We start from the raw sequence: 11,391 nt of genomic DNA on the forward strand, positions 1-11,391 counted from the left end.
GCCAAAGACGTCAAATTAACCAGACTTGGAGGCTTTAGTTGTTGTTGTTGTTATTATTATTATTACTGTTATTACTATTACTATTATTACTATTGTATATGTGTTCATGCCTGTACATGCCTGTAGAATTCAGAAAAAGGTGTTGGATCCCCTAGAGTTATAGACAGTTATTACTTTCTGGAAACCTAATACAGCTAGCAAGGGCAGCTAGTACTCTTAACCATTAAGTTATCTCTCTCTCCAGCCCCAATAATTGGAAATAAAAAATATTAATTTGCCAAAAAAATTGATTTTCCTGTAACTTTCAAGTAAGATTTCCACACCCTTACTTTATCTAATGAATTTTATATTATTTTCAGCCAACAATGATAAGGCGTCCACCGACAGTTGTTTGTTACATCTGTGGCCGTGAATATGGAACCAAATCTATTACCATCCATGAGCCACAATGTCTCAAAAAATGGCATAATGAGAACAATTTGTTGCCTAAAGAACTAAGGAGACCAGAACCCAAAAAACCAGAAGGTAGAACCATTACCGGTAAGTTTTGACACACAGAGAGAGATATTAATTTTTAAAATACTAATTCAAATATCTACAATCAACAGCACTTACTGTCTTAAATGAAGTCTTAAATTTGACTTTTAAAAGATATTCTGGAATGTCTTTCCAGTGTTGTCTTCAGATGTTGAGACATAAAGATGTTATGTGTCCTGGAAACACCTAGTGAGAGGGACCCATGAAAATTTACCATGATTTTCCTAAAGTTATTTTTATATATTAGCACACATAATATTTTTAGAAACGATTCTGAAAGACTTTTGGGAATATTCATAGCCTTGTTTTCATATGTAAATGTGTTGTGATCTCCTCATGGAGCTGGAGAACTAAACTCAAATGCTTCCCGGGTTACAAAATTGAAAACAAGTGTTTCTTGGGTAAAAGAGGGAAGATGCCTCCATCCAGACGCTGCTGTCATTAAGAATTTTATTCCAAGAGGGCCAAATCTTCCAGTGAATGCAATGAAAGCAGAAATCTAGACATCTGGAGGGAATGTTCAGATTTATTTATTTATTTATTTATTTATTTATTTATTTATTTTGCAATCAATATTTATAAAGTGCTATCACTGTGACCGAAGTACACATGGAGCTGTACTGTCTCACATGAGAGTCACAAAGTGCTGTTTCCTCAGAGTATGAACAGAGTTGAGACAAGAAAAAATAAATTATATATGTAAATATATATTTGTATAATTGCCAAGCATTCTCAGTCTCAATTATCATATTTCTTTTTTTTTTAATATTTATTTGTTTTATTAGTATACAGAGGGCACCAGATCTCATTATAGATGGTTGTGAGCCACCGTGTGGTTGCTGGGAATCGAACTCAGGACCTCTGGAAGAGCAGCCAGTGCTCTTAACCTCTGAGCCATCTCTCCAGCCCCTCAATTATCATATTTCTATCATTGATGTTTTTCTCATTTGGTTTCCATATTCCTTAAGGGATATTTGATTTTAAGAGAAGCCTCTTTCAATGGAGTTTTCCTATGCAGTCGTAGCAGCTACTGTGCAGGCTGTTGAGCATTGACTAGTTCACGGCTCTTTTTAAGGTGTGATCCAAGAAGAGTATCACAACCCACAGAAGAACTCTATGAGCTCTAGATGTATTGAAATTCAGCTATTCACAGTCCTTGGCAATAGAGGACTTAGACATTGAAGAATAATTTAGAATGAATATTTGGGTCTGGAGGGACAGTTCAAAGGTAAAGGGCACTGACTGCTCTGGGCAGAGGACCCGAGTTCTGTTCCCAGCACCCACCTGGCAGCTCACAACCATCCATAATTCCAGTTCTAGGAGACACAACACCCCCTTCTGACCTTCTTTGGCATCATGTACACGTGTGATACACATACATACATGAAGGAAAAAATACCCATATGCACGAAATAAAAATTAAAATACAGAAGAAATATAAAACCACTTACCCATTGAAATCATAGAATTTCTCTCTAGAGAGGCTACCTACCCATCTTAATAGAACTTCCCATTTGGTACAGAAAATAATCTCTCCTAATTCTATCACTTTTACTGTTTGATCTTTACCATTATACGGCTAAAAGAAGTGAGAATAATAACTTGAAAATCCCTGGGGGAGGGGCGTTCATTGTGGATCCTGTCACTTCACTTGCCTGCAGTTTTCCTCTTGGCTTCATGCTACTTTTATCTCTGAAGGTGCCTTTCTCCTCTAGGTAAATAAAATGGGCAGCCCTACCACACACGCGGTACAATAATTCTTTTCCTGGAGCCACAGTTAAAGCCCAATGCAGAAACATTGCAATGAAAAAAAAAAAAATCAGTGCCATCCTTTTCTCTAGAGTTTTCAAAGCACTCAGAACACACATACACACATTCATGTGCTGGAGAAATGGCTGAGCCATTAAGTACACATAATGCTCTTGCAGAGAGTCTTGGTACACTTCCCTGCACGATTGTCTGGCAGCTCACAACTGCCCTCCCCACCAGGCACATGTCTTCATGTGTACACACACACACACACACACACACACACACACACAAACACACACCAAATCTTTAAACACATATTCATAATCTGTATAGTAGTGATACCTGCTTTATCTAAAGGAGTAATACCAGGCTGCACAGGGCTGAAATCACCATTAAAAGCAAGCATGCTAAGAATCTAAAGGTTTGTTACAGTTGTGTGAACCATTAAGATAGAAATCATATGAACGTAGCCTAGTGTTTAATGAACTAGCATACACTGGCCAATGATAAAAACAGATACTTTTTGAGTGCTTGGCCACATTTAAGGGACCTATTTTCGGAGATTTTGGGACATAGTCAATTTAATGTACTAAACTCATTCCATTTAAACAAGGCTTATTAACGTTAAACCCCACATTGTTCCCCTAAAATAAAGCCATATGCTTTTTCTCTCCCATGTACTGCTGAGGAAGATTACACATTTCTCAGCTCGCTTCCCCTCAGCCTATTTTGTTTGCATTCTTCGCTTTAATTAGTTAAAGAGTCTCTGAGTTTATGGCCACAAAGAGACGATGTTTTTGAGGGTATAATTCCCCTTACATTCACCCTCAGTTGTCAGTTTGGTGCTCTGAAAACATTCCAGGGAAGGATTGTGTAAGAGGAAAATACAAACACACGTTCTTTTCCCGTTGTAAGCTTATATTTATAACCAACAGAAAGAAAGCCAAAAGTTATATTTGCAAGATAACAGTAAGCAAAGATGTTAATAATTAGTGAGGAATGCATATCACACACAAGGAAACTCTATCTTTCCCTTTTTAATATTCAAAACGTAAAAAGCCTCCAATTCAAAGCTGAAAGAATGCTCAACACTATTTATTTATTAAATTCTGCCAAAGTTCACGTGTGATTTGTTTGAAACTGCCAGTCAAAAGGTATTTCCTGCGACTGTTTTCCATAAATAGTAGAATAAGGTTTCCCAGATTGAAAACTAACTAATCCTTTTACCCTTTTATTCTCTCTTTCCCTCCTCCCCTCCCTCCCTCCTGTCTCTGTCTCTGTCTCTCCATGTCTCTCTCTGTCTTTGTCTCTCTCTCTCTCTCTCTCTCTCTCTCTCTCTCTCTCTCTCTCTCTCTCTCTTCGCCCCCCACACCCTTCCCCTGTTTCCTTCTTTCTTTGCAGCCAAGGGGTTCTATGATCTTGATGCCTTAAATGAAGCTGCTTGGACAAGTGCCCAGAGCCAATTGGTTCCCTGCAACATTTGCGGGCGCACCTTCCTGCCAGACAGACTGATTGTTCACCAGCGATCTTGTAAACCTAAAGCCGCCAAGTAAAGCCCTTTCCTCAGCACAAGTGTTAGGATTGTTTCTGGAATGAATGCCTTCAAAAAGGACTGAAGTTTAGTGGGGAGGCCAAGGGGCAGGTGGGGAGAGGAAGCTGGAAGATCAGGAGTTGACTGAGCAGTGGCCCAGCCCTGAGGACCCAGCTCTATGCAGAGGTGGACAGGCTCCATCCATGCAGCTGTTAGGGAGCCATGTCACACTTTTGTCAGGAGGAACGACTATCAGGTTGTTTCTTATCAGAGCAGGAAGTTTTGTCTAAAGGACATTTCTCAGGCAAATTGTTGCCAGCCAGTTTTCTCCCATACTAGTTTCCTCAACAAGGTTTTGTACTTCAGAGTGAGGCTTGCGCCCAGCAATCAAACAGAGAACAGAGGCTTAAAAGGAAATTTGAGACCACCTTAGGTAGCAGACAACACCAATTTCCTTCCTAATCCTTTGCTTTCTGACCCATGGTCGCTTTGACCCTGAGTTACTGACTGCGAAGTTTCTTTTCCTTATAGACTCCTTTGACAGGATACATAAATTTAAAAAGGCTGAAGACTTAGAATTTCAGAACCGTATTTAACTCTTAACTCTGTTTCTAATAGGAAAAAATGTTGTGGAGCTACTGCCTTAGCCAATAGCACCAGCCTCACTTGTCAGCAGACCAACTCATCAGAATGGGTGGTACCTAGCTCCTTCCTCTTGTAGAGGTCTAGCAAGGGTTCGTTATGCCCGCTTTGGGGTTTTATAGATTCTTCATTGTTTTGTCTAAAAGCCTGCCTGGAAGTGCTATGCCTCCCCGACACAGGTCCATGTACTATAAGCAAGTTGTGAAAGAACTTTGTATTTTAGACGCTTTGAATGTGTTTTAATCCAGGGATGGCTGTTAAATTAGAAGGAGGAGGCCTGGGGCCAGAGAGGTGCTCTGCTGAGGAAACTCTGCCCTCCCAGGCAGTGTGGCTTTGCCTAGACTCCCAGGATTCTACTTGGGATCTTTGTTCACGATTGAGATGACTTCCAAACCCAGGAGGATCCACTGGGTCTCTGGCATCCTTGCCTCCACAAGCTTACACAGCACAGCTAGTTATAAATCACAGGCAAAACCATCCAACCTAATATTTTTGTCCCACATCTGCTTATTAATCTGGGGTTGGGTTGGAGTAAAACTGTACTAATCATTCTGTTTTCTTTTCTGTCTGCCAACGGAGGCAAGAGATGATTTTCTTTTTTTTAAAGCCTAGAGATACTCCGAAACAAGAATCTTGTGAAAGAGTTGGCATTTAACACCTCATAGTTGATGGCTCCGTCCTTTCAGCTTGTTAACGCAGGTGATGAAGTGTAGCGTAGTGAGTGTCCTCAGGGGTCCAGGCATTGTGTGAAGGGCTTTGTCTGCAGCAACACATGTGCATCTTATATCAGCCCCACAAATAGATGGGGTTATGTTTATTTTACGCATCAGGGAACCGATACTTAGACTAAACAGCTAATTAGGGGTCAACGCTAGGATTGAGATAAGCAACAAAATAAAGAAACAAACTTGGGCCTTGCTGAGTTTTCAGGCCAACTTTAGACCTGTTGCTGTTTGTGACAAATGGCACCATCAATAGGACTTCCCACCAAACATGAGTGACCTGACAAAGGTGACATTTCTCCCAATGTCAGGTAACTCCAGCAAACATAAATCTTGGCACCCTTGTCATTCTCCTGCTGATCTGGGTTTCTCTTGGACTGGGGTGGAAACAAAACTTGGAAGTGAGTCATGTTAGAGGCGTTTGGAAGGTATTTGGTACTTTGCTGGTGTTCTGGGAATAAAATGTGAGGGGAGGGTAAGGTAGAGCAAACGTTCTGGCCTCAAGTTTGAAAGGAGTTGTAGGTAGCATCATAAGGAGGTTCATGGGCATAGCCAGGTAAGAGCAGCTACATCTTCGTCTATGTGAAATGGGCCTCCGAGTTTCTGAAGTGTTTGAAATCAAGGGGCTTTTCCAGGGGTTTTCACGTTCTAGGAGAACTGGGAAGGGGCTTGAAAACCCATCATGGAAACTACTGTGGGATTCCACATGTGGTTTCACCTCAGTGGGTCTTCAAATGTTCCATGGACTTAAACACGGAGAAAGCTCAGTTGTAATGACATCACCCTCAAGTTCTGGTCCATTACGAAGGCAAGTTATATCAATGTCTTGCCATGAGTAGGAATGAGCTCACAAGCTCCTTGCCAACTACCCCTTCACCCCAGGAAGTTCACATCTGTTGAAGATCTACGCAGTTCTCAAAAGAAAATAGTTTAACAATGGCTGGCACCTTCACGACCCATGAATTTGAACCTTGATATAGTTTCCATAGTAACCCCCTACATGCTAAAGGAGTAGATAAAGGTGCTTAGAACTCTCCATTAGCCCAGGCAGCTATTGATGTGAGATATGGTGCTATTGAAAACACCAACAATCATGCAACGCTTTCCACACCCTGTTACCTACTGCGGTACAAACTTTATTTGAATAATCTTCTGTGAGGGGATGGAGAGGTTTACAGGATTTCTTGATGTTCCTCAACTTATTGAGTCTACATAAAAGTTACAAGTTGTGTCTTACCAAAAGAAGAATGACAAGTGTCTTGTAGAAAGGGGCATTGCTATTATATGTAAGCACTTAAAACTTTTTATATCCATTATGCGGGCTCTCCAGGCAGCCACGTCATAGTATTTTTGTAACAAGTATTTCCAGATGGTGTTTCAAGGCGATTCTCCGTTGAATTGCTTTGGTTTGAGGACCATGAGTCTCACTCAGTTCCTTTGTGAGAAAAAGAAACTGCTCTCCGAGCTTCTTTGGAGTTACGAATATGGAAGAGACATCAGACAGCCAGTGTCATCTGCTTCCTGAAAACTGTCCTTGGGCTTTCCATTCTGGTCTCCTTCTGGAATTGATTTCTTCTTTTCACTTGCATCTCACACCAATTAGGATAGCTTGAACCCCATGTGGAGACAGGAAACTCCACCCTTTCCTGGCTCCACCCTGAAAGGGCCTTCCCCTAGGCTGGCAGCACTCCATCCTCCCTTATCGCTTGCCTTCCCTACAGATTCTCTATCTGGCCTGTACAAACAGTTGGCCTTGTCCCGCTTTCTAACAAGATCTGAAAAGTAAGGTTGTCTCTGCACTTGGAAAAAATAGCACAAATAGAAAAAGCAATCGGGCTCTCCAGCAGGGGCCAAGCTGGCTGGAAAATAGGAAAACTCCGATAAAGTAGAGCAGGGTGGCACATCTTTATTCTTTAAAATCATGATAGAAAGATATTAGACCTGATACCCTCAGAGACCTAAATAGAACAAAATCTCTTGTTCTCCATGTCCAGGTAGATTGATTCTGCCGTCACACTAAGGCTGCATCTGAATGGTTTAAATCCCGTTGTTATCATCTGGGGCAAAAAATAGAGATGAAGATGCCTGAGAGATGTGCTGTTGACACATGATTCCGTGGTGTTGCTCTAGAAATGCTTTTCAGTCCTACTTATAAAAGCATGTTAGTTAAAATGTGTATAAGCTTAACTGTAAGGTGATTAAAATAAGAACTGACACAGGTGTCACAGAGACAGGTTTTATCATTGAGTCACATTGATCACTCTATATTGGTCCAGAGTAGTAGCTAAGATGCCTTTTGGCTAGTAGAGCCTGAATAACACAAACCATCGAGGATGCTGGTGCCATAGTCTCCAAAACTACTTAAAAAATTTTTTTAAAATATTTATTTACTCACTTCAATTCACAATAGCAGCCCTCTCCTGCTCTCCTCTTGGCACCACCCTCCTCACTTTCCCCTTTCCTCTATCCCTTTCTCCTCAGAAAAGGGAAGCCCCTCCCCCCACCAACCCACCCCAGTACATGGCACATCCAGTTCCTCTTCTACGGAGGCCAGACAATGCAGCCCAGCTAGGGGAAAGTAATCCAAAAGCAGACAACTGCACCCATGTCAAAGATATGGTCCCTGCTCCATTTGCTAGGGGACCCTCATGATGCCCAAGCTGCCCATCAGGCACATATGTGTCAGTCCAGTCCATGTTTGCTTTCTGGTTGGTACTTCAGTCTCTGTAAAGTCTGCTGGGCCCAAGTTAATTGACTCTGTTGGTGGTCTTGTGGAGTGCTTATCCCCTCCCATTCCCTCTATCCTTCCCCCAACTCTTTCAGAAAATTTTCCAAGCTCCTCTGATGTTTGGGCTGTGGGTCTCAGCATCGGTCTTGACCTGCTGCTGGGTGGAGCCTCTCAGAGGACAGCTAGGCAAGGCTCCTGTCTGAAAGCATAGCAGAAGATCATTAACTTTTCTGTTGCTGTTATATAATACCCTGACCCAAAAAAAAAATTTCTTTGGGGAGAAAGGTTTTATTCTGACATAGAATTGCATATTGAGGAAAGTGTCATAGTGAGAGCTTCAGGACAGTCTGTCACATTTTATCTGTACACAGGGAACAGAGTATGGAAAGTGGGACCAGGCTATAAAACCCCAAAGCCTGCCCCAGTGACATACTTCCTGCAGGCAATATCTACCTCTTACAGGTTCCCAAACAGTGCCACCAATTGAGGATGATGCTCTAAAACACATGAGCCTGTTGAGGACATTTCACATTAAAGTCACAGCAGATGGCAAAGGGACTTTATAGATGTGACTAAAGCTGTTAAGTACCATGAATGGGAAGACTGTGTGGATTATTCTAGTGGTACCAATCTAATTATATGATTCTCTGAGGAGAAGGGGGAGATGGGGGAGGAGGTGTGAGAGGGAGACTGGGAAGGGACTGTGATCAGACTGTGAAGAGATTAAATATACAACTTAATAAAAAAGAAAACAGAAACTGAACACTGAGCTCCCTGCTCCTGCCTGCCTGTCTGTCACTTGCTGCCATGATTCTCCATGATGGGCCCTTATCCCTCTAGATCTGTAAACCTAAACAAACTCTTGTGTTGCCCTGGCCAAGGTGTTTTATCACAGCCACAGGAAAGTAACTGACATAACATCTATGTGGGATGAGGTAGAATCTCATGCTGAACAGAGAGGTATGGCTCTCAAATCCACAAGGAAGAATGGGTGTTCCACTGATGGCTCTGCTAAAAGATAACTGAACAGTACTCCTGGGGGGCAGATATGCTAGGAAATACTGAACCAGTGACCCATCAAGACAACTGGAAGAATACGGAAGGGATGAATAAAGGTCCTTGATTGCTTAGTTGATAAACTATCAAGTAGAAAATTTACCTGGAGCCCTTCCATCTCCATACTTTGAAGCTTCTTCCCTCTGTGACCCCTGCGTTATTCTCATCAGTGTTTTCACTTTAACCATATACCCCACAACTTCCCAGACTTTACTTTCTGTTGGAACAAAATGTAAGTGTCTCGTGCCCCAGATATCCCTCTGCATGAAGTACTTCTTTGTACCTGTGGATTAAATATCTAATAGAACAACTTAAGAAGGATTTATCTGGGCTCATGATTTCAGGGACATTAGCCCATCAAGGCGAGGAAGGCATAGTGAACAGCGTTTATATCATTACCTAGGAAGCAAGGAAGATGGAGAGAGGTGTCCAGGAGTAAGACCTCACCTTTATGGATCTTCTTCCCCCAGCTGGACCTACTGTCCTAACATTTTCAAACTTGCCAAAATAGCATCACTAGCTGGGAAGACCTATGCTTTAATAAGCAAGGCTGCAGAGGCTACTTCATATTGAAATTATGCCATCCTTTCCCTGGCCTCCAAAGGCTCTCAAGATGGCCTCATAATGAACTCAGCCTGTTCAAAAGCTCAGATTCAAAGTCACTTCTGCATCTCAAGGCAAACTATTACCTGTAAGATCCTATAAAAATGACACAGAGAAAACATTTCCATCTCAGATGGAAGGAGTGAGGACATGGTAAAAGGAGATGGGACTACAGCAGGGCTGAAAACCAGCAAGGCAAACATCAAATCTTATACCTCTGTGTATGGCCCTAAGGGCATGTAGTATCACAATTTGACCCGGAACAAGCTTATATAGCCTTGTCTCTGATGGACTTGACATTTTCAGCACACACAGTCTCTATGTGAAGTTGACTCGACTCATTGTCTGTAGCTTTCTTTAATGGATGACCCATGTTACTGACATCACCAACACTCTGGAGTCTCTGCTACAACTTAGATTTCAACCTCACAGCTTCATACATTGTCTTCTGGGGGGCAGTACCTACAGCACTAACTCCTAGTGCTGGGGGTTCTCGAGACTTCTTTTGAAATGTGTGTGAAAGCCTCATAGCCCTATAACTTTTGCATGCTGCACAAGTGAAAAATCAGGATCCCATAGTCTACAAGGGCATTATTTCACACACACACACACACACACACACACACACACACACACACACACACACTCATGGTTGTAATAGCCTCTCTGTAAAGGGGACCCATGGTAGCTCTCTCAGGGGACTGTCTTTCAAATGCGTTTACACTTTTATTCCCAAAGTTTGTGTTGAATATTTTCTAGCCAATTCACGAAATGCTTTCAAGGCATCTTTTCTAATATCCCAGTGCAAAATGCCTTTTAAAATCACCTCCTTTACCTGCCCCTGTGTGTGTGTGTGTGTGTGTGTGTGTGTGTGTGTGTGTGTAGAGAGAGAGAGAGAGAGAGAGAAAGAGAGACAGAGAGACAGAGACAGAGACAGAGACTGCTGTACAGCAGTTTCCTTCTAGATTAAACTCTTCCGTCTTGAAGGGGAAGCTCCTCTGTCTTAAATAGGATGTTTGCAGGGAGGCAAAACAACAGGATCTTCTAAGAGGAGGTGAACTCATTGCTTCACCTGGCTGGACTTTAGTGGTACCGATACTTTGGTTTGTCACTGGTTTCTTATGGGGGTAAATAGATGTTTGTTCATGTCACTGCAGGAATAAAGTTACACAACAGTCACACATAACCACAGCGTGGTACATGTGTGGAGGTCAGGACAAGTTGTAGGGAGTTTGTTTTTTCCTTCCACCACATGTGGCCCAGTGATTGGACCCAGATGATCAGATTTGGTGACACATGCATTTACCAGCTGAGCCATCGTACTGGTCTATCCCTTCCAGTGGCGTTAATTTCCTTAACAGTCACACCCGTTCCTACAACTTTAGACAAGTTTTTTTTTTTCCTGGCCACACTTCATATTATTTAAATGTTTTGGCCCTACTATTTTGTTTCTAATTCTCAGTATAAGCCAATTTATAATTGTCAAGCAATGCACATCCATAGCAACTGCTCGGCTGCCTTGAACTGTCTTTTGGCCAATTAGCCTGTTACTTTTAAATTTGGATTCATTTAAAGTCATGGGACACTGAGAAAATGTAAATTGTATTAGCTATGACTTTTCTTGTTGATGGGATAAAATGCCCTGATAAAAGGAACTTAAGTGAGGAAGGGTTTATTTGGGCCCACAGTTTGAGGGCACAGTCCATCACATGACAGGGGAGTTATGATGACAGGAGCTTGAGGCAACTGGTAACATGGCAGCCACGGCCAGGAAGCAGCTTTTTCCTCTTTATGCTATTCAGAAGGTAAGTTCAGAAGGT

The 11,391-nt window shown here is 42.0% G+C and overlaps 1 protein-coding gene across 1 annotated transcript; it reads left to right on the forward strand.

Moving 5' to 3' along the window:
* The first annotated feature begins 365 nt into the window (after window positions 1-365).
* Window positions 366-3,853, forward strand: LOC127204115 (zinc finger protein 474). The gene is made up of 2 exons (XM_051163009.1): window positions 366-540; window positions 3,691-3,853. Exons 1-2 carry the CDS (start codon window positions 366-368, stop codon window positions 3,840-3,842), a joined length of 327 nt encoding a protein of 108 aa, XP_051018966.1. The 3' UTR covers window positions 3,843-3,853.
* Window positions 3,854-11,391: the final 7,538 nt, after the last annotated feature.

Source organism: Acomys russatus, chromosome 20 (assembly GCF_903995435.1).
Source record: "Acomys russatus chromosome 20, mAcoRus1.1, whole genome shotgun sequence".
In the NCBI taxonomy this organism is placed as follows: domain Eukaryota; kingdom Metazoa; phylum Chordata; class Mammalia; order Rodentia; family Muridae; genus Acomys; species Acomys russatus.

What these genes read in the sequence shown, in the direction of transcription:
- LOC127204115 (XM_051163009.1), top strand. Translation starts at nt 366, where the DNA reads ATGATAAGGCGTCCACCGACAGTTGTTTGTTACATCTGTGGCCGTGAA. An exon ending in AGAAGGTAGAACCATTACCG is followed by an intron (nt 541 to 3,690) that starts GTAAGTTTTGAC and finishes CTTTCTTTGCAG; the next exon opens with CCAAGGGGTTCTATGATCTT.